A 23,340-nucleotide genomic window follows, 5' to 3' on the forward strand; every position below is an offset into this window, starting at 1 on the left:
ACGTTTGCAATGATATAAGTTAAGGTTAACAATCATAAAAGAATAATAAGCTATTCATTGTGGAAGGGACATAGTGAAATGAAAATCTCACCTTGGAAAAAAAACTTTTGCCGCTATCTTCGGAGTGGAAAGACGCACACATTTCAAATTTTCCACAATCAAAGAGAACACATGTGTTGAGCAAAAATCACGGCTCGTGGTTCTTGTGTACACAAGTTATTTAAGGTGTTATTCAAATGTCTCAAATGTACTCAGTCTACCCTATATCATGCAAATGGATTCCAAAAATCAAGGTGCAAAAGGAAAATTGAACATCGGTGGAAATTTGAGTCTAGATTTTTATTTTTCTGATGTAGTTTGATTGGCCTTGGAGGTTTGGTTCAGTGAGTTTACCTCACTTTGGATATTTATGGAGTTCATTTTTGTTCAAAATCTACAAAGGTAAACTTGCAGTTCCCAGACACAGGGCTTTATATGGAAAGCACCACTAATAGCTTGGCCTTCACAATTCAGAGACTTCATCCAGGTGAACAAACTTTTCTGTATGCTGCATATGTGTGTGAATTGATCCTGCTGAACTTATGGAATTAATTTTCCTTTTGCCTCTACGGACATCATTCCCAGTTCAGTTTTCTTGTTAGTTTTCTCTTGTTTACAGAACATTAATTCGTAAAAATGAACAATGACCCATGAGATAATTGCTCTCCATATGTTAATTAATGAGGCTCTGCCCAGACAATGAGGGCTGAGTCTCTGGTCCTCTGTCACGGCATCCTGCCTGGCTGGTAGGTAGGCAGACAGTTCACCACACACAGCACCCTCATGCAATTAGAAACTTCCCTGGTAGTCTGGCAGAGCGAGTAAAATTAGCTTAAATTAGACTGTATGTTGCTAATGGTGTGTTCAGATGTTATTCACAACACAACATTGGAGATTCTTAGCACTCAGAGAGAGGGAGGCATGACGATGTGGCATATGTGTGTGGTGTCGGCCACTATTTGCTGTATAGACACACAGATGGGTTGGCTGACAGTTGTAGTGTGAACCGAGGCCATTATGAAACACTCTTGCAGAGTATTGTTGCGAGGAGCTTGCATCACACCTTAGCAAGTAAACAGTGGCATCTGCACATGTAAACAACTCATCTGCACCTCAGATGCTGAGATACACACCATATGATACCTGCAATCAGAGTTAGAGTAATTGTAAACTGATTTCAAAAGTTCAGCTTCACCATGCTATAACTGTTGTACTGTATGCGTGTGTGTCTGTATATGTATCTATCTATCTATATATATATATATATATATATATATATATATAAGCAGTATCATATGAGAAAGAGTGCAATATGGTAAATCAGCACGGCTGTGACAACTGTAATCACTGATATGCAGATATAGATCCATATCATAATCCTGCTTGTGTGATAATTCAAGTACATTTTTGTAGTCTGCGTAACTTTTTATAGTTAAGCACATCTTGATAACTCTCCTCATAAAAAGATGCCTCTGTGTGTGTTATTCATGGAAGAACAATTTATCCATTAAGCAGATCACTGTTGAGCAACCAGTGGGAAATGGGAACCATTTATGTTATTATTTTTGTTTGTCTTGATCACTCATACGCCAATTTTAAATTGTCGCTTACTTGCAAATTTAACTTTGTTTTTTCATAATAGAAATGTCTTCACTAAAATTATTGTGATATGAAAACTGCTTACATTCATATTTTCCAATAATTTCCTTCTCACTCAGCCATTTATAAAGTAATTCAACTTTGCTCCCCAGTTATTTGCCAGCTATTTTTAGGAAGTCTGATTGCAGCCAGTCTCAGCCTGGACTTGCGACATAAATTACTTTTTGTCCCTCAGATCCTGAAGATGCAGCAAATAGCCTATAGTGCACTATACAATCTGTGACAGCTGAGGTCTATCAGCAACCACACAGACATTTTGAGGAACACCTTCTAACTGTGGTGGCATTTGTGGGGAAGTAGCAAGTCTGGATTTCTCTGATTATTCCACAATAAGCATTTTCGTCCTTGCTAATGTACAGTATGTGGAGCTTAAATGGTCGAAGTTTATGGAGAGAGAATTGTGTCTTTATTACATGCGTGAAAATAAATGATACGAGAGAAAAAAAAAAGTTTGAGAGAAAAAGTTATCACACTGATAGCAAAAAAAGCATTTCATGAGAGAAAAAAAAATATTTGAGAGAAAAGGTTTTCATACCAATAGCAAAAAATTATAATATTTGAGACTAAAAAAAGTTTTGAGAGAAAGTATTTTCTCATAGAACATAAAAAAAATATACATTTTAATTTTTTTTTCATTATTTCTGAGAAATAAATCTCTCTCAAAATACTTTGAAAAAAACTCTCAAATATATATTTTTTGCTATCAGTGAAATCATTTTCTCTAAAAAAAAAAAAAAGTGTTTTTCTCAAAACGCTTTTCTTTGCTCTCGATGCAATTTGTTGCTCTCGTGTCAGATTTTGCTTTCACTGTGAGAATTGTGTCATGGGCGGGGCCACGTTCCTATTGGCCAGTCGGGTGAGCATCGTCTTGTCTTGGGAGTCGAACTGAATCATTACACCATTGCTCGGTTCACCTGCATGATACCGCCTCTGCCTTATGGCTAGTTTAGTTGAGCACGGACACTCCAATGTTTGGGTAAGATGATGACACACAGCTGGCTTAGCAAGTTCAGCATCACTGAAGATTAAACATTAAAAAATAGCACTCATATTCAGGAATGAATGTGTATTATATTATTTGCTAACCAGCCATCATGCTAGGTAAACTTGCAAACTCACCTGGTTTATATACTATTTTTAAATCAAATGCCAAATGAATGTTTTGATTTAGATAGTTTCACGCCTTATTTAGTGAGTAGTGAGCTAGTTTCTACCTTTGCACTTGCTAGCCTCAAAGCACCTGAAGAGTAACTGTTTGTTCATCATATACAACCTCCTGTACAACTATCAACTAACGTTAGTATGCATGGAAGGTGGCAACCCTATAGCTATCTAACTTTAGACAGTGATTGATATACCGTTTGAAAGTATCTCACCTAGTTTTGTTTAAAATAAGTTAGTCTTTGTATGGTTGTTGCACTACACGTTTAGCTACACTGCACATGTAGCTTGCAAACTTAGCTACACAGGGCTTATTCTAAATATTTTTAACCATCTAGCCGAGGTCTAGAGCTGACTAGGTAAATTGCAGGTCTAGGACTAACTCTTACATTAGCAACCCACGAATATGTTTGTGCCTGTACTGTCATGGTAATTAAATTAATGCTGCTATATTTATAGCATATATTTCACATATGCATAGCCTTCATGTCAACTTATCTGTATTTCCTCCATTTAAATTGCATAGTCTAAGGCAAAGATTTTAGAGTTATATTGCTCTATAGCCTACCTGTAGTGAGAGATACAGATGCTAAACACATTAATAAGAATCATTTTAGGTTATAGTTCAGTTATAGGTTCAAACAGAAAATGTATCATATTGACCTTAAAACAAAATAGTTTATTCCGAGTCCATGGAGTAAAACTGTACAGGAGGTTGTATACGATGAACTAGGGCTGGGCGATATATCGGATGACATTGTTATTTTCATCTGGTCAGTAAAGCCGGTTCCTTGATTAGTAGTAAATCGCCATCACCTGCTTTCAGATGGAGCGGCATTTACTACCATAAGTTCACTGACAAGCTGAGCCGTATCGCATTAATTATCGCAGGCGATACGTCTGTGATAATGAAGGGGAAATTGCCCCGGTTGTCAGTGAACTAACGTTACGAAGCTAGTGAACCTATCTAAATCAAAACATTCATTTGGCATTTGATTTAAAAATAGTATATAAACCAGGTGAGTTTGCAAGTTTACCTAGCATGATGGCTGGTTAGCTTTACTAGCGATTAGCAAGCAAATAATATAATACACATTTATTCCTGAATATGAGTGCTATTTTTTAATGTTTAATCTTCAGTGATGCTGAACTTGCTAAGCCAGCTGTGTGTCATCATCTTACCCAAACATTGGAGTGTCCGTGCTCAACTAAACTAGCCATAAGGCAGAGGCGGTATCATGCAGGTGAACCGAGCAATGGTGTAATGATTCAGTTCGACTCCCAAGACAAGACGATGCTCACCCGACTGGCCAATAGGAACGTGGCCCCGCCCATGACACAATTCTCACAGTGAAAGCAAAATCTGACACGAGAGCAAGAAATTGCATCGAGAGCAAAGAAAAGCGTTTTGAGAAAAACACTTTTTTTTTTTTTTAGAGAAAATGATTTCACACTGATAGCAAAAAATATATATTTGAGAGTTTTTTTCAAAGTATTTTGAGAGAGATTTTATTTCTCAGAAATAATGAAAAAAAATTAAAATGTATATTTTTTTTATGTTCTATGAGAAAATACTTTCTCTCAAAACTTTTTTTAGTCTCAAATATTATTTTTTTCTATTGGTACGAAAACCTTTTCTCTCAAATATTTTTTTTTCTCTCATGAAATGCTTTTTTGCTATCAGTGTGATAACTTTTTCTCTCAAACTTTTTTTTTTCTCTCGGATCATTTATTTTCGCGCATGTAATAAAGACACAATTCTCTCTCCATAGAAGTTCAGCCTTATGTTCAGATAGAGATTTAACAGTCTGAAAAGAGTTTTAAGATCCGCCTTTCTAACAGAACTTTCAAAGACCTAAAGACTGTTCAGATGGGACCAGTATTTCATGCTGACTCCAAAAAACAGGAATGCGAATGTCTGCATTTAAATGAATTTGGGCCAGGCGAACTTTTGGTTTCTGTACTTGACATTCAAAGAAAATCAAAGAAGGTTATGCCCGCAACACCAACACAGTCAAAACTTCGATTAAGTAAAAAAATCAATTTTATTGATAAGACTACTCATTATAATATGGAACTAATTAGAACAATGACTTTTTGGCCCCAAGTTACATCTCAGACGAGCAAAAATAAAAGTTTTTGTCAGTAAAAGAAAGTTTTTCAAAATATTTTGCCCCAAGTTGGTATTTTTACAGAGACTATCTCATAGATACATGGAAAAAAGCAGCACCTACATATAAACCACTCATCTACACCTCATATATTGAGATGCCATTGACTTTAAAATATTCATGGTTCATGATGCATTGAAAATGATAATGGAAAACTCAATGGTGCAATAACAAAAGGGCATAAGAATTATGAGAAAATGCTAAATACATAATTAAAGGGGTCATGAACTGCCTTTTTTATTATTTTGTACTGTTCTCTGAGGTACCCTTATTATGTTAGATTTTTGCATCAAAAACATCATAATTTAGAAATAATTGGCTATTTTATGTCCTGTTTTTCACCCCCCTCATAAGAACGCTCTGTTTGAATAGGGGTGGCGGATTGTAGGGTCAGAAGTAAATGCCCACTGCTATGATTGGCTAATAGTTACATTTACATTCACATTTACATTTAGTCATTTAGCAGACGCTTTTATCCAAAGCGACTTACAAATGAGAACAATAAAGCAATCAAAACCAACAAAAGAGCAACAACATGCAAGTGTTATGAAAAGTCTCGGTTAGCCTAATGCAGTACACAAAGCAAGTTTTTTGTTTCGTTTTTTTTAAGAAAACAAGTATATAGAATATAGAAAAAGAAACCTAGTGTTTTTTTGTTTGTTTCTTTCTTTTTTAAAAGAAACAAGTAGACAGAATAGAAAAAAGAAAAGCTAGCAGTTAGAGTATAAACATGCTATTGATATTGCAATTGAATTGGTCAAGTGTGTGTGTGTGTGTGTGTGTGTGTTATTTTTTATATTTGTTTTTAATTAAAAGAAGACTGATAGATAAAATAGAATTAGAATAGAGAGTGCTAGAGTTAAAGGGTCAAATAGAGATGGAAGAGATGTGTTTTTAGCCGTTTCTTGACGATTCAGCTGCTCGGATTGAGTTGGGCAGGTCATTCCACCAGGTGGGGACAGTTAATGGAAAAAGTTATTGAAAGTGATTTTGTGGCTCTTTGGGTTGAAGAAAATCAGTGTTCACTCAGAATAACAACGAAACGTTGCGCTTCTGTAAAATAATTAAAGCGAACAGGATATGCGCTTTTTGCCGTCTAAGGCTTTGTGAACTTGAGCGAGAAACTTCGAAACTCAAAAAAATTCAAATAGAAAATGTGTGTGTTAGCATGGATGATTTACATGCATTTAATGTGCATTATTTAAGATGGCTTCAGATCAATAAAATAACAAAAAACTACATTTTGGATTTTAATTCAACTAAGGTGGCATGCTGTGATCTGTACTGTATTTTTACTGTAACTGACAGATTCCAGCCAACAACAAAAAAAACGAAACAAAAAAACACGCGAGTGGGAGGGAATGGGAGTCATTTTTCTGGGATTGGGACGGGACGGATATTTTAAATACACTGGATTTTCCCCCAGTTTTTTCATGGGATTGGGACGGAATGGGATTTCTTTTCTTTTTTTTTTCTTTTTTTGGGTGGGAGTGGGACTCCCACTTTGAAGAGGTTTGAAAATCCACTCCCGTGTCACCCTCTAGTTTGGATATGTTATTATAACTCAAACGAGTTCTCCTTCATCATAACGTCAAATTTACGTTTCACTAAAACAGCTCTCTGAGGAACAGATAGTCTCATGTCAGTGGGATAACAACATATGATTTCCTATAAAGTACTCTATGAAGAAAACTCAAAATAGAAAAATAGCTAATAGGTGTGCTGTGAAGGTAAATTACACAAAGTCATTTCTTTTCATATGTCTCATTATTTAGGTTCCTCCATTGTCCAAAACGCAGCGTATTGTCTAAAACAAAAGTTATGACTCCTGTGTACGTTCACAAACATTGATAGGATACTGGTCTGTGCTTCACTACAATACATTTTCCCCGCGCTGCAGTGTGTCGTGCAGCTTTGCCACACAGATTGTTCAGATGTGTACGCACTGACACCACAAACAAGGTAGGAAAACACATCTGGGAATGTTACTTGCGATAACTCATTTAGATCGTCAGACCACTCTTTATGCTCGTACGGATCGAGCCCGTTGATTAGTTTTAGTTTTTCTAAATACCTCAGCTTTGACACTTCATTAAGCTTTTCTTGGTATGGAAGATTTTGCTTTTCCTTGGATCGGTGCATTGTTTTTTCTTTTACAGTTGTAACTGTATCTTGTAATACTGACGGCTGACGACCGTGACCTAAAACATGGCGGCGACTACCCATAATTCAATGCACAGTGACGTAGTTTGCCAAGATCTATAGGCGGTTAGCCATAATAAAATAGTGGTGTGCCAAAGGGCCAAAAGGCTCTGCCTCATTATGGTTTGTGTCAAGCCATTGGTTAATCTGGCTGTTTGATGAAGAGAAAGAGATCAAATGTAGTAGAAATAAACATGTTAATAATCTGTTGAATCGGATTATTATTGATTTCCTTTTTTTTTAAAAGACTATTATCATGTTGTAATATTTGGTTGACCAATCAGTGGAGAGGGGCGTTTCACTCCGCCCATTGAAGAGATCGAATATTCAAGTAGTTTATCCGTTTTCTGTTCCTGAACGTAAAAACGAAAAATGAAGCCGAATTCTTGATTTTTAGTTTTGTTTGAACAAAAAACAAAACAAACAAAAAAAACGAATTATACCAAGGTACACGGACCGTAAACCTTAAAACACAATACAATGCCTAATTCAAAACACCTGTGAAAATTCAATATAGAAAATTTCTTTATAGTTACACATGCACATTTCTTATAGTGTAGATTTAAGCACCCTACAGTATTGTATTATTTATAATGTATAATGTATTTATAAAAAATTTTATTCCATCTGAGCTGTCAAATGTTTTATTACATCATTTCAACTGAAGGAGATTTTTTTACATTGTACATTTTTGTTATTTTCATATTTTCTTTTCTAGTCAGGGAAATACATTAGTGTAACAACACAACAATCACATTATGAAGATCAAATACATTCTCCACAAAGGCACAGTAACATCTGGAATTGGAAATTTTCATCCAACCAGATAAAAAATGCAAACCACAACAAGGAGCCTTCAAGATCTATAGTACTATAGATTCACACGACTTTCACAGTACCCTCAATTCAGCTGGTTAGATTGATGCTACATGGCATTTGAGTAGATGGAGTTGCTGTTGTTGCTGGTCTCCACTTGATGAGAGCGAGCGATGAAGGTTACGAGCACATTCTGGAGCATCTCCGCTCTCATCTTGCTGATCTGCAGGACCTCTTCGTGATTCACCTTCTCCTCACGGCTATAGTCCAAAGATACCTTGTTGGTGATGAGCGAGAGACCCAGGACCCGCAGCCCGCAATGCTTGGCTACTGTCACCTCAGGAACTGTGCTCATGCCTGAGAGGGCAGCAGGAGGAAAAGAGAAACAGAGAGAGACTCTTAATTAAATGGCAGTCATCTCTGTTGTGGCACAGTAGGTGATTCATTAATAAAGCAGACCGGGTCTGGGTCTCACTTAATACTTAACGAGGACTATTGGGGTCCTTGTTGGATACAAAGAAGGACTCACACAGGAACTAGGAACTGACCGGTCTAAAGTAAAGTAAAGTCGTGACGTATGGTGACCCATACTCGAAATTGGTGCTCTGCGTTTAACCCATCCAAGTGCACACACACAGCAGTGAGTAGTGAACAAATGCACACACACACACACACACCCGGAGCAGTGGGCAGCCATGCTGCGGCGCCCGGGGAGCAGTTGGGGGTTCGGTGCCTTGCTCAAGGGCACCTCAGTTGTGGTATTGAGGATGGAGAGAGCGCTGTACATTCACTCCCCCCACCTACAATCCCTGCCGGCCGGGGACTCGAACCCGCAACCTTTGGATTACGAGTCCGACTCTCTAACCATTAGGCCACGACGTCTAGCCAGGGGAGCCCACTTAGCACATACCCCACAGTGCTGCTGCTTGGTAATCGAAGCCCAATTATCTAAGACATCATTCAGCTCATCAGAGGACCAGCGGTGAGTATAGTTTATGCCAATCATATGGTCAAGAGAGTTATTCAGATCACTGATTAAATTAATCACATTGATTAAAATGGGCCACTTTGGCCCTTTGGGTGGGCCTAATCTCCATTAGTTATCTGGCAGGTTTCCTCTGCTAGTATGGCACATCATTATTAACCTACTATAATTTTCATGAAATACCGATTACAGGAGAGGCACTATACACAAAAGAAAACAGCATGTTAAAGCACTCAAACTCCTCAGAGAAAGGACTATGATGCAGCAATGAGGAACTCACTACACACTGGTCATATTTTATCATTTATAGGTACTATTTATACTTTGATAGAATTAGCTTTTTATATTTTCAGTTTCAGTTCAGGGGCAGTCGTGGCCTAATGGTTAGAGAGTCAGACCCGAAGGTTGCGGTTTCGAGTCTCAGGTCTGGCAGGGTTTGTAGGTGGGGGGAGTGAATGTCCAGTGCTTTCTCCACCCTGAGACCCTTGAGCAAGGCACCGAACCTTCTGCTCCCCGGGTGTGTATGTGTGTGTTTGTTCACTTCTCACTGCTGTGTGTGTGCACTTGGATGGGTTAAATGCAGAGCACAAATTCCAAGAATGGGACACCATACTGGCCACACGTCACCGCCTTTCCTTAGTTTTATTACTTTTTTTCATATTTGTAAAAAGTGCTTATTTATTTCAGTTAATTGAGATGCATTGTCTAATGTGTAGTAAAATTTTTAGAATCTGAGACAGATTCAAAAGACAAAATTATTTTTTTCCTTGTGTATTGTGATTTTCCATACCAACAGAGTCGCTCCCCAAGATGTGCAGCATGCGTGCCTCAGCGATGGTCTCAAAGTTGGGTCCACTAACCATACAGTAGACCCCCTCATGCACAAAATTAGAGTAGCCCAGCTCAGCAGTGATGTCTAAAACTAGTTTCCTCAGGTCTTTGCTGTAAGCATCAGACATACAAGGAAACCGGATCCCAAATCTGAGGAAGAGATGAAAGAAAATGCACCACCTTTTCCATAAAATGGAAGACAGTTCGGCAAAATAATATCCAATACCTCCTCACTCTCTTTTACATTTTATTCTGTCTTTTTCTCTCCTTTATCCGCGTACCGTTCATCATTGGGTCCACACAGTGGGTGCTGCCCAGCAAACCCTGGCAAGTTAATGTGGTCCTTAATGACCATGATGTCTCCCACTTTGAAATCCTGACAAAGACCTCCAGAGGCATTTGTTACAGCAATGGTCTCCACACCCATCAGCTTGAAGATCCGCATGGGGAATGTGACCTGGAAAAAATGACATAGAAAATACAAGCTGTTACTCACAGCAGGGAACCTTTCTGACTAAACAGTCAAATATATCATTTTCTATTTTAACTCATTAAATTAATGAGCCGTTGCCTCTCAGGTTCAAACGTATTTAATGGAATATATGGATTTCAAAGATGTAAAAATAGCATGTGGCAAGTGCAGTCTTTGTGTCTTCTCAAATTTGGATAAGAAAATAATCAAAATTACAGACATAAAGCAAAACAAATATAACAAAACAGGAGAGCAACACAGGGCTATTTATAGGCACAGGCGAACTAGGTGGTCACCTGGGGCACCACCATCTGGGGCACCAATGAGCATCCCATCGCTCTTGTTAAAATGAAAGTTCACCCAAAATTAAAAATTGTCATCATTCTCAAGTTGTTCCAAATCTGTATGAGTTTCTTTCTTCTGTTAAGGACAAAAGAAGATATGTTTAATGTTGTTGACTAAAAAGTTGACAGTAGCCATTGACTTCCATATAGTATGGGAAAAAATACTATGGAAGTCAGTAGCAATTGTTTGGTTACCAACATTCTTCCAAATTTCTTCTTTTTTGACAACTTCAGGGTGAATAAATGATGACAGTTTTCATTTTTGGGGGGAACTGTCCCTTTAACATAAAGAGACTGTATTTTAGCATATAATTTGTGTATTAAGTACATTAATGTTATCAGGAAGATGGTGATTAGAAATACAAAAATTAAGTGTACATTGAAATTACAGAATTTTTATATGAATGACAGCTTCAGCAAAATAACCCATGTTATGATTTCCATAAATAGGGAGCCAAAATGGTCTTAAACGGCCCTGGACCAACAATTATTTATATAAATACATTCATTTATTTATTGTTTATGCATATAAATAATTAAATTATTTATTATTTTTTTTTTTATCAATTTATATAGGATTTCTTTCATTTCAGAAGACTGTGTGAATATGACAACATCCACAAGCCTATATGTGCAATGGTATTCCAACGTGCCTCACAGTTTTAGGCTAGTATTAAATAAGCTTTAGTGATTCTAAATGGGATAAATATAGGATTGTAAAGCAGAGAGCCATTAAGGGAGGTGTCAGTGCGAGCAGTAGAAGAAGAATGAACTTGCGGGCTCCGTATAGCACAGCTCAATAGGGATGTCACGGTCTGTCAGCCTGCTCTCCAGCTGACGAACCAGGGTGGACGTGCGGGGCTGCCACAAGCAGCATTGGCCATTACAGCTATACACAGAAGGGTCAACAAGGTGGACCAGCATTCTCAGGAAATACACCCCAGTTTGGTACCCTCTAAATCAAAGCTGACTTCTTTGTGGATTGTAAACTCTCAGAGATCAGATCGCTTCATTTTTGAGTCTTTAACTCTCCTGAGAGAATTGGTCTATAGGTGCTGCATTATAGGTCTATAGATGGTCCGTTGTTTAACCGTCAACAGCAGCTTGATTAATGTGCACTATTATGGCGTAATGAGAATATGTCTTGGCACTGTATGAATTGGCATATATTTCAATTTTTTATAGACAAGACATTAAAGGAGGAAATTCACTAAGAATGACTTGCGCTTGCTGATTACATCATTGCACTCTGTTTTCAGCACAGGATTTACTAAATTATGCCAATTAAAGTTTAGAAAAAGACATATTCTATTATGCCTGATTTCTGCAAGCAATGTTAATTTTGCCAAAAATGTGCATAAATGAGGTGAAATCAATAATAATCTCACATAGAAAGGAGGCATGTTTGTGCAAAAAATGTATTAAATACTCATTGCACATTTATCATTTACTTAAACAGGGTTTAGTTAGTAAGCAGAAATATTTTGCAATTGTATATAAATCAATAAATATGCACATTGTGTGTACATTAAATACTGAAGTGATCTATATCATATCTTAAATCTTCTGTTAAGGAAATTATAATCAGTTACAGTGTATAAAACCATGAACAAGATGAACACTGCAACAATATTATAGTAAGAGATTTGAAAGTAGCGCTGTTTACATTTACTGATGAGAAGATTTAGGGAATATTAAATCGCTTAAAGGGCAGAAACAACCTGTAGGAATATACAATGTATGACAAACCAGACAGGAGAGTAGATTAACGTCGATGGACTTTAACTTGAAAAACGGTGTATTGACCGACGTCTTTACACAGTTGAAACAAGATACCCTCTGATATTCATTCATGATTATTTCACGCTATAACTAGTAAAGAGGGAGAGATGATCGGTTCACATGCCACTTGAACTGAGGTGCTGCAAAAGACTTAAGTGATCGTGATCGTGCCATTAAATATGCTATCTATCTATGTCTATTTAACCCATGTTTACATAGAAAGACAGTGCAAAAGCAGCAGTGTGGAATGCAACAATGCATTTTGTGAACGCCCTCTTTTCAGTTTAAACAAGCCCTCTTAATGCATCTGAACACCATAAAGCTGTTTTACTTGCTGCAGAGAAACAGAGGTCAGTGAAGGGCTAAACAAGCTCAACTGTCCAATTACCCTCCACAGCATATCTCTCCATAACAAAGAGATCACTTAAACAAGCCATAATAACTGTGTTTGTGTTACCAAGGGCAAACGTGAAAGCAAGTTTACATCCTAAACCATAAATGAAATGAGTGGGGTGCAATTTTAGGGCACAGTGAGTTGGCACAGATTTGCACAGTGACTCACAGATATGAGTCAGCTAAAGGGAAATGAACAGTGGACTGAAGTTGCATTTACAAACCAGCTGTCACAGTTTGACAAAGGATTTAATAACCAGATTGGTCGAGCTACTGCTTATTATATGAGGAGCTTCAAAATTTCTGTCCCCTCCCAATAATAAAAAAAAAACTCACTCATTTATTTTTAGATCCTAATTTACATACTTATATTATGCACTAATTGAGCTATTTACAACTAATTGATACTTTAGAGGAAGACAACGCGTGAGTCATAAAATTGAATCTTGCATTAGCATCTGTGTTGTTATAGTTAACTAAAGCCAAAATGATTAAAAGCAATTTAAATAAAGCTGAAATAAAATATAAATAGTAGAAAAAAACTTCAACTTAAATGAAAATTAGAAATGTTTTCTTGCATGGCAACTAATAATTAACTACTAAATTATTAAAATTAATAAATAAAGCTAAAAAAAATTAAATGACAAAAGCACATAGCAAAACTGCAAAAGACTACAATTAAAACTGAAAACATAAAAATTAAAGATAATTTAAAATTAATAAATATATAAACAATACTAAAATGCAGATTATTATTTGCATCGTTAAATTCATAACCTTCCAATGCATTTACTTTTAGATTCACAGTTTAAAAAATAGTTTTGACAGGTTCGTCCACACAATCCTTGTCTTTTTTTTTATCTAAAAACTAAATGAAAAATATATGTACCTGTCGGATAAATATTTGACGTTGCATTAGCAATGCTAATGTTATGGGTCAAAATATACCAAAAAAAATACTATTTACAACATTTGCCTGATAAGATCTGAGAATTACCAACTGTATTCTCACATCTGATTTAAAACAAGTACTATGCAAATTGGGATGCAGTGTCAGTGTGTTTTATGTGCCACAGCCATTAAGACATTAAATACAAAATAGTGTTTTGAAAGACTGGAGTTTGCTAATACAGGGGGCTGATGGATTTGAAGCCCTAGCAGCATATTAAGAGTGAAAATCTCTTGGCTGGCTGTAGAGGGCACGGTGGCCATGACAACTGATTGTAATGCATTGTGTCATGTTGTCAGGGGTGCAATTACAGTGACAGTCCCACTCCAGGGCAAGAGGTTGTAGGTTCCTCTGTAATTTAGTAAAAAAGTGGCTCTCCGGCCCCATGTGCAACAGATAAATTATTCCCCTGGACAGACATTGATGGAGAGAAAACAGAAAGCTTTGTTGAATTCTGGGATAAATTAACATGGAAAACTTGTAAATTAACTAAGACTTTCAACCTATTTGAAAATGTATTCACCATTAATATCACATTAATATGTTAATGCATGCAGTTCCATTTTTAAAGGAAAACAAAAGTGTTTTCTCTCCTGAAAATAAGATTCACGGTCACAACGGACTACAAGTGCAACTGAACAATGTCAATGAACTGCTTTGATACGAGAATGACAGCAGCAGCGAGCAGTTCGTTTCTCCTCCGTACCTGCATTCTCAGCATTCAGCCTCTGTATTCATGCGGTGTGGCTCCTGATTGTTACAGATAAAGTTAATGGCCCATACAGGAGTTAAAAGCTCCTTTTTGTTTTTACAAATAGGAGCTGTTTACAACAAGTTCACTTGTCCTTGAGGTGATTCTAAGAGACACCAAGGCCACTGCTTGAAACACACGCTACAATACTTTGAGACACTGATGCCAAAAATGGGGTTTGTGAAATAGCTTTTACTTCAAGCACAGAAGCCACTGAGTTTGTAAGTATTATAAATGGTTGCATCTAAGAAGCCTATCGAAAGGCAAGATGAAGTTGAATCAGTTAAGTGAAAGGAAAACAAGATGGCTGTGGTAGTACCTGCAACAGAGACAAACCATTTTTTTTTTAGCTCACCTTACACAATGAGTAACCCTCGTAGAGATGAAACCTTCCTTGCATAAAGACACACGACTTGCCTTTGATTTGACCAAACACCAGGCACCCTTCATGACCTGGAACTATGTGTAAAAAGACAAACATATGAGTAAAAACGCATATAATTTTTGTTTTATATACAATAATTAATTAATACAATAAAACAGCAATATTGTGTCACAAAATCCTTCATAAATCATTCTAATATCCTGATTTTGTGCCATTTTGTGTATATAATGTGTATTTATATTTACAATTGTATATATTTTATAATATAAATATTATACAGCATATTGCAGTTATACAATATTTATAGAACATAACAATGACAGCATAACATATACAAATTGTAATTGCAGTTTAATTGTGGGATTAAATCCTAAAATATGACCTTGAGATGAGAATTTCATGAAATGACAATGACAATTTATTTATGTAGCACAATTAATTTCAACTTCTGTCAACCAATGTGCTTTCCAGTAAGTCATTAAAAACAGAAAAACACACAAACAGTAAAGTAATAAAATCATACAACTATGCATCAGCCATACGCTTTAGAAAATAAAAATGTCTTTAGCCTGGATTTAAAAAATATTAACAGAAGAAGCTTGTCTAATGGAGAGTGGCAAGGCGTATCAAAGCCTGGGGGTAACAATACATAAAGCACGATCTCCCCTGCATTTAAGCCTCGACTTAGAGATAGACAATAGATCCTGGTCGGAAGACCAAAGGGATCTAATGGGTTGATACTCAGTCAGTAACTCACAAAGATAGGTAGGTGCCAAACCATTTAGAGATTTATAAACAAGGAGCAAAATTTTTAAATCCAGTCTAAAACAAACAAGCAACCAATGTAGTTGTTACAACTCTGCCCGGGAGCACGGAGACACGGAGACCAGGAGACGAGGAATTCACAAACACGAGAATCTTTAATCCAACTAGGAGCATGGGAGGCACAGGAAACACATCACGGACAGGGAAGACAATTCAACGACCGACAAAACTAACTGAAAGGACTGGGGCTTATAAACACAGGATAACGAGGGACCCAAGGAGACACACCTGGGATCAAATTAACAATTAACATGAGGGAGAAACTGGGTCACAGAACACATGGGGAGCAAAACACAACAAAAACAGGTCCAAGATCCTGACATATCGCCCCCCTCCCGGAAGGTGCGTCCTCGCACCATAGAAACATCCAAAGGGGAGGGGCGGGTGGGAACTTGGGAGGCGGTTCAGGAGGAGGGCGGATACCCGGGAGGGGGCCGGCAGACAGAGACCAAGGCGGTGACGAAGGAGGGAGGAGCCAGGGAAGAGACAGGAGAGACCCGGAGCAGGAGGCGCTCAGCTGGACCCAGGCCACAGCCGTGACGATGGCCCACGGTGGAGCCGACGGAGGGAGGAGCCATGGAGGAGGGATGGCCGCCGACTCCAGGGGGCCGACCAACGGCGGCGGAGCAGGTGGTGGAGGAGCCCGAGGCGGAGACAGAGAGCCAACGAGCCAGGGTGATGCCGAGGATCCGGGGGGACAGGGTGGAGCCGAGGGCTCTGGTGACCGAGGTGGAGGCGGAGACCCGGAGATCCGCGGCGGAGCCGGAGCGACTGAGGACCAAGGTGGAGCTGGAGGGAGGAAGGAGCCCAACGGAGCCGGTGGGACGGAGCGACGAGGCGCAGCCAGAGGAGAGGAGTCCAGAGGCGATGGCGGGTCGACGCCCGACCAAGGCGGAGCCGGAGGGACGAGGGAGCCCGGTGGAGCTGGTGGATCGAGGAGTGACGGTGGAGGCGAGGGAGCTAGGAGCCGAGGTGGAGCCACTGGGTCTACGGACCGAGGCAGAGTCGGCTGGGCGGAACCAGCGGGACTTCAGGACGGCTGGGCGGAACCAGCGGGACTTCAGGACGGCTGGGCGGAACCAGCGGGACTTCAGGACGGCTGGGCGGAACCAGCGGGACTTCAGGACGGCTGGGCGGAACCAGCGGGAACTCAGGAGGGCTGGACGGGACCCTCTTGCGAGGTGCAGGGATAGGAGGGCACAGACGAGGAGCAGGCACTGGATGGCACTGGCGAGGAGCTGGCACTGGATGGCACTGGCGAGGAGCAGGCACTGGAGGGACTGACATGCCCTCAAACTCAATCAAAATCCCTACCGGCACCTGTCTTTCCTTCCTCGGTGGTTCGGGGTGAACCGTTATAGGCGGCGGGATCCTCTTCAGCGCGGACGGCGCAACGTTCATCGCCCCTTGCGGCGGAATCCTCCTCGCCGCGGGCGGAACATTCATCGCCGTCTCAGGCGGGACGAATTTCTTTTGGGCGGTGGGTAAGGGCGAGCGGCGAATGGCGACCCGTTCTCCCCAAAACGGGTGGCCTGGGTAAGCCGCGACAGGCAGCCCAACAGCCCACGCAGAACGGGCAGGGGCGAGCCGCGAACGGCGGCGTGAACCCCCGCAAACGACGGGCACAAGCTCAAGCATCCTGAGCGGTGAACTCGTCTTCGGTATGGGGTCGGTCGTTCTGTTACAACTCTGCCCGGGAGCACGGAGACACGGAGACCAGGAGACGAGGAATTCACAAACACGAGAATCTTTAATCCAACTAGGAGCATGGGAGGCACAGGAAACACATCACGGACAGGGAAGACAATTCAACGACCGACAAAACTAACTGAAAGGACTGGGGCTTATAAACACAGGATAACGAGGGACCCAAGGAGACACACCTGGGATCAAATTAACAATTAACATGAGGGAGAAACTGGGTCACAGAACACATGGGGAGCAAAACACAACAAAAACAGGTCCAAGATCCTGACAGTAGTGAGCGTAAAATAGGAGTAATATGCTCCCTCTTTTTAACCCCACTCAAGAGTCGAGCTGCAGCATTTTGAACAAGCTGCAAAAGGGATAAAACTGTGAGGCTAATCCCAAAATAAAGTGAGTTGCAGTAGTCCAGCCTAGATAAAATAAAAGTGTGAATTACTTTTTCAAAATCTTTAAAAGAAAGAAAAGGCTTTTTTCAGCTGCATTTGCTTTCTAAAGGAAAGCAAGCTTTGACTACTGAATTTATTTGAGGGTCAAACTTTAATCCATCATCAAAAATTAAACTCAGTTTTTTTTTTACCCATGATTTCAAACACACAGACATCTCACCCAAATCCAATTTCAGGGAATCTGAAAATTCAGACGGGCTAAAAACAATAATTTCAGTTTTCTTTTCATTAAAAATAATTTTTTTTTAATGAAAGCCAAGCCTTCATATCAGCCAAACATGCCATAAGAGACTCAAAACCCACATAATTTTGTTTAACATGCAGATAAACCTGAGTATCATCCGCATAACAGTGAAATGACAGCCCATGTTTTCTAAAAATCGAGCCAAGAGGGAGCATATAGAGAGAAAAAAGCAAAGGAGCCAAAATAGAACCCTGGGGAACCCCACAGGGCACAAAAGCATTACTCGAGTAATGTTCACCCATCTTGACTGAAAAACTCCTATTTGCAAAATACGATTTAAACCAATCTAGAGCTACACCTCTTAAACCAATGCAATGTTCTAATCGATCAATGAGAATAGCATGGTCGACTGTATCGAAAGCTGTCGTCAAATCTAAGAGCAAAATCCCCCGAATCACATGATATTAAAATATCATTAAGAACCTTCAAAAGCGCAGTCTCGGTGGAATGACATTTACGAAAACCTGACTGAAATGTTTCAAACATTGAGTTATCAGCTAAAAAACTTTGTAACTGTGAAAACTATTTTTTTTCCAGAATCTTAGAGATAAAAGGCAGAATAGAAATTGGCCTAAAATTTGTTAAAACTAGTAGATTAGAAAAGTCCAGATTATGTTTTTTGAGCAATGGGTAAACTACTGCATGCTTTAATGAGCAATGGGTAAACTACTGCATGAAAGTAACAAATTCTATAATACCATTTAGTCTGAAAACATTTTCAAAATGAGACACTTTTGCATTGTTTTCCTCTAACGCAGTGTGATAAAGCAGTTGGATGATGAAATGCAGTTGGGCTCAAAAGCTGCAGTTGTGCTCATAAGCTTACATACCCCTTGTAGAATACGCAAAATGTTAATATTTTTACAAAATAAGAGGGATCATGAAAATTGTATGTTATTTTTTTTTATTTAGTAGGCTATCAGTTATTTAGTTGAGCATCAGTAAATGTTTTCACCTTTTGTAATAGATATGAGAACCTCAATTGTCCATCGATTAATCTCTAAATCATACAGTCACTGTTGGAAAGGGATCAATATGCAGAAGATGCTGGAAAACCTGAGAAAATATGCAGCAGCTGGAGGATTTTTCTGAAGAACAGTAGGCAGTTAAACCAAAGCCACTAGAAGGCAAACCTGCAACCATTACCCAAAAAAGCATAACGGCTAATACTAACGGAAAGGAGACCAGAGGCTGTTTTTTTTTTTTTTTTTTTTAATGGATGTCAATGGAGGAGAGACTTCACTACGCTGAATAAACCGCTTTTTAGAGAAAACTGCTTATTTAATGAATAGACAGCCCATCTGCTGATCTTCAACATGTTTTACACTAAACAATACTTTTGGATAGAACTATTTTTAGAGTTTACACCGAAAAATATGCCGTTTTATAAGAGAAGTCACTGACTTTTCGCGACAGATGAGATACAGCTTACGGCACTACTCATTCATTTCTATGGTATCTGTAAACGGCGATTTAGTGTCGTACAACTCTGACTGAAATTCAGTGATGTCAAAGCTGTAATGTGATTGGTAGTTAAAGGACACGTGATCTCCCTATAGTAAGACAATCTCTGGTTAAACTTTTCAGTCATGGAACTTGACAGTCATGGATCATCCAGGAAATGACACACATACACAGTATTAAGATTCAAGGGAATGTAAACTTTTGAACGGGGTCATTTTTATAAATTCAATTATTATTTATAACCGAATAAAAAATTACAATAATAACATGCGATTTTCACATTTTCATGCAAATTTTCATGCAAAGTAATCTTATGAGCACAACTGTATCTTTAACGTATTAAAAACCTCCTGCTGTAATGCATTTACTCTTTGCTCTCTTCCTAATATATTGAGTCTTCCTAAGGGCTTATTCATCTAATAACTTTTCTGTAATGAGCAAATAAAGGGTCAGATGCTGCTATTGATAACAGAAGCCATCTAATCTTTTTCTACAATATAACTTTAACTGACTAATGACTATTCCCGAGTCTCAGAGAACCTGCTGGTCTGGCTGTACTTGGAAGTTCATTGATTTGCATTTGCATGCTCATTCCACATAGGAAAAGTTGATATCTGCTGCTTAGGGATGACTGCTGATGTCATCAAGGATGGAATTAGTGAGACTGATTGTGTCTCAGTGTACGAACAGGTGGAGCAAACATTGTTTTCTACAATTATGAGCAAGTAGGAAGCTGCAGTTTGTTTGTGGCTTCAGGAACTTACTTTGACATAGGAACAAGCCAACTGTGGCAAGTGAATTGGAGCTTATGTAAATGTAACCTTGAATTTTGGCTGATGAGATGTGTTTGGCCCTAAAACCTGCAGCGTAATGAGGTTCTGCCGGAATAATAGCTCTGTTTTTCCAGGGGCCGATTCCTCTTTTCTTGCAGGAGCATTGACAAATGACTCTGAGGAAAAAAAACTTACTCAGAGAGGGGGGCTATTACACTCGCCGTGAAATGTATTTCCTGCAACATTGTAAAAATGAATGAGCAAATGAACGTTTTGGTGCATGCCGCCTGATCAGATTGCCATGCAGTTTGGCAAAAGAATGACTGAAGTTCTGAGAGAAATTTAGTTATGCTTAAACATTCCTTATCTAAATTTGTTTTAATGAGAAATAAGTGAAGTGCATATTTTGAAATATATATATATATATATATATATATATATATATACATACATACATACATAGACAGTGCCCTCCATAAGTATTGGAACAGTAAAGATATGGTCGTTGTTGGTTGCTGGTGTCGCTGGTGGTTTCCAAACTCTTGATTTTCTTGCTATTCTCTCAAAGTCAGCTCGTATGCATGTGTATATATGTTAGAGAGTTGGTAGAGACTTTTTACATCCATCTATATGGTGTAGTGACACTAAAGTGATGTGAATTTTGATTTATTTGATTTCGATTTGACACTTGGTGATTTATATGACTGATGCAATAGGCAATGGTCACAATTTATTATTTAAAAAATGAGCACAGAGCATCCATAGTTCTCATTATTCAAACTGTCAGTCATTCTTCTGTTGCTCTCCATTAATCCACTTCATAATTTAAATGCGCTGGTTTGAGAAAGAATGACAACACAAATGAATTCTAAGACCCTTATTATACTTTCCCTTAATTACAAGTGCTCTTATTCTTCAGCCATCATTCAAGTACTCACACACTCATGCATACACACACACACACACACACACACACCTGCTACAGGTATAGTGCAAATATCATGTGATGCATCTGAACGCTTCTCAAGATTATTCTCCTCGCCATATAAATATTTAAACCTGTCCAAGATATCATAGTATGAACTCCCTGTGGCAGATATTAGGGGCTATTTTTGCTCCAGTCATGATATTTTATTCATAGCCAGTAGTTATTCATTTTGTAGCTCATTTTACCAGGAGCTGGGCATAATTTGTTAACCATACAATACAATGAGGCACAGAATGAAAACCTCTGTGCTTTCAGATTCACTCCCTGCATTAGCAACAACTCCCTTATCTGTCTAGAGTTTTTTTTTTAATATAGACTCAACATGCTGACTGAAATGACCACGCTGTGTAAATTAACAAAAGAACATCCACTGACTCTATTCGACTGCATAAGCCAAATTATGTTTTGTTACATAAACATGTTTCTGTAGTTTGTTTCTTTCGAAAGAAAGAGAGAAAGAAAGCAAGAAAGAAAAAGAATAGGTGTAAACTCTTCCTTCAGTTCAGCTTTGATATGCTTTCATGAATCTGGTACCTGTGCTCACTGGGAAATTGGGAATGTCCTCATAGCGGAAGATCTGTTTATTTGAGACATTGTCTGCGAGAAGTCCCAGTCCAGAGCCGCACACGATAGCTATCTTTGGCCTTTGTCTCGTCCTGCTCAGCAGCCATTCTGTAGTCAGTTTGCAGTCATCAAAGGAACAGCAGCTGAGTCAGGAGAAAGAAAGAATGATGGCCAGATGCATTAGAACAGGTCACATTGGTGACTGCTCAAATTGTCAGATAAGATGCTAAGTGGCAAAATACAAGCTTCTGAGTATTAGTCAGTGCTTACAACGAGAAACATGATGATCTTTCATATTGCAAATTTGACATAATTTGAATAAATTCAAAGCATCAAGATAATTCATTAATAACTGGTTTATTTTTAAATTCCCACATTTTATATTCATATTATATTCATATTCGTATTATATTTAATTTGTGCAATGCCAGACCATTTGAAAACATTTAATTTTTTTTGTTGTTTTTAGTTTAAATATATAAATATTGATTATAACAAGATAAAAATATTTGTAAATGATAGCAAAAATCTGAAAGTATAAAGCTGGCCTTATGTGGTTAAAGTTGAATAGGTAAAAGCCTAAGACATGACAGTGAAAATGCAAACAGTGGACACATTCAGACTTTCTAAATGGAGTTTTGAAGTCTGGAACACAAATGGAGTCTAAAACACAAATTTACAGCATGCAGTTGTCAAGGCTCTATTTAATTTGCATCTCATTTAAAGATAATTCCGCTCCATATTATGACTCAGCTGTGTTTAGCAGGCCTGATATATTTTTATTGACCTTACTGAATTGATTAAATGCAGATTAAAGATCATACTCTAAGATAACAGCTGTGAATCCAAATTACACTGACTACTGACTCTTTAGCTCAATAAATAGTAAATATAAATTTTTGTTTGTTTTCAACAATAATGCTTTTAATAATAATTGCTTTATACATTGTCTGGTATGTAAATAGTATCAATGACATAAAACTAAAATTTACCATGAGTTTTCCTTGGTGTGCATGATCTCAGTCACAGGTAGTCACAGGCTGACAGCACCTGCAAAAAGTGTGTACTTGACTTATCAGAACAGATAAGAGAGAGAAAGAGACAGAGACCGAATAACCTCTCAAAGGTCTCGTCTCATTGGCTGCATAAATGGTGAGAGCGGGAAACCTCCATATCCTTTCCAAGAAATTATACAATTCTCTCCCCTGAGAAACTTTTCCTTTAGATGCTAAAATAAATACAATTTACTCAAAATGCAGACAGCCATGTGCTAGTGTACAGGCTGTAATGCACTATATTTTGTTTATGTTGTAGGCCTACTGGTAATGTTTATAAAAAAAAATTATAATAATATATAAAATACTATACATTTATTCTATGAAACATGAC

The 23,340-nt window shown here is 38.4% G+C and overlaps 1 protein-coding gene across 1 annotated transcript; it reads right to left on the reverse strand.

Moving 5' to 3' along the window:
• Positions 1–7,861: 7,861 nt before the first annotated feature.
• Positions 7,862–23,033, reverse strand: LOC306878475 (purine nucleoside phosphorylase-like). Its single transcript, XM_079430872.1, has 6 exons — positions 22,944–23,033; positions 21,922–22,094; positions 14,911–15,014; positions 10,146–10,321; positions 9,824–10,014; positions 7,862–8,405 (listed from the first exon to the last, which is right to left on the reverse strand). Exons 1-6 carry the CDS (start codon positions 22,964–22,966, stop codon positions 8,158–8,160), a joined length of 915 nt encoding a protein of 304 aa, XP_079286998.1. The 5' UTR covers positions 22,967–23,033; the 3' UTR covers positions 7,862–8,157.
• Positions 23,034–23,340: the final 307 nt, after the last annotated feature.

Source organism: Barbus barbus (genome assembly GCF_936440315.1).
Source record: "Barbus barbus genome assembly, chromosome: 12".
NCBI classification, from domain to species: Eukaryota; Metazoa; Chordata; class Actinopteri; order Cypriniformes; family Cyprinidae; genus Barbus; species Barbus barbus.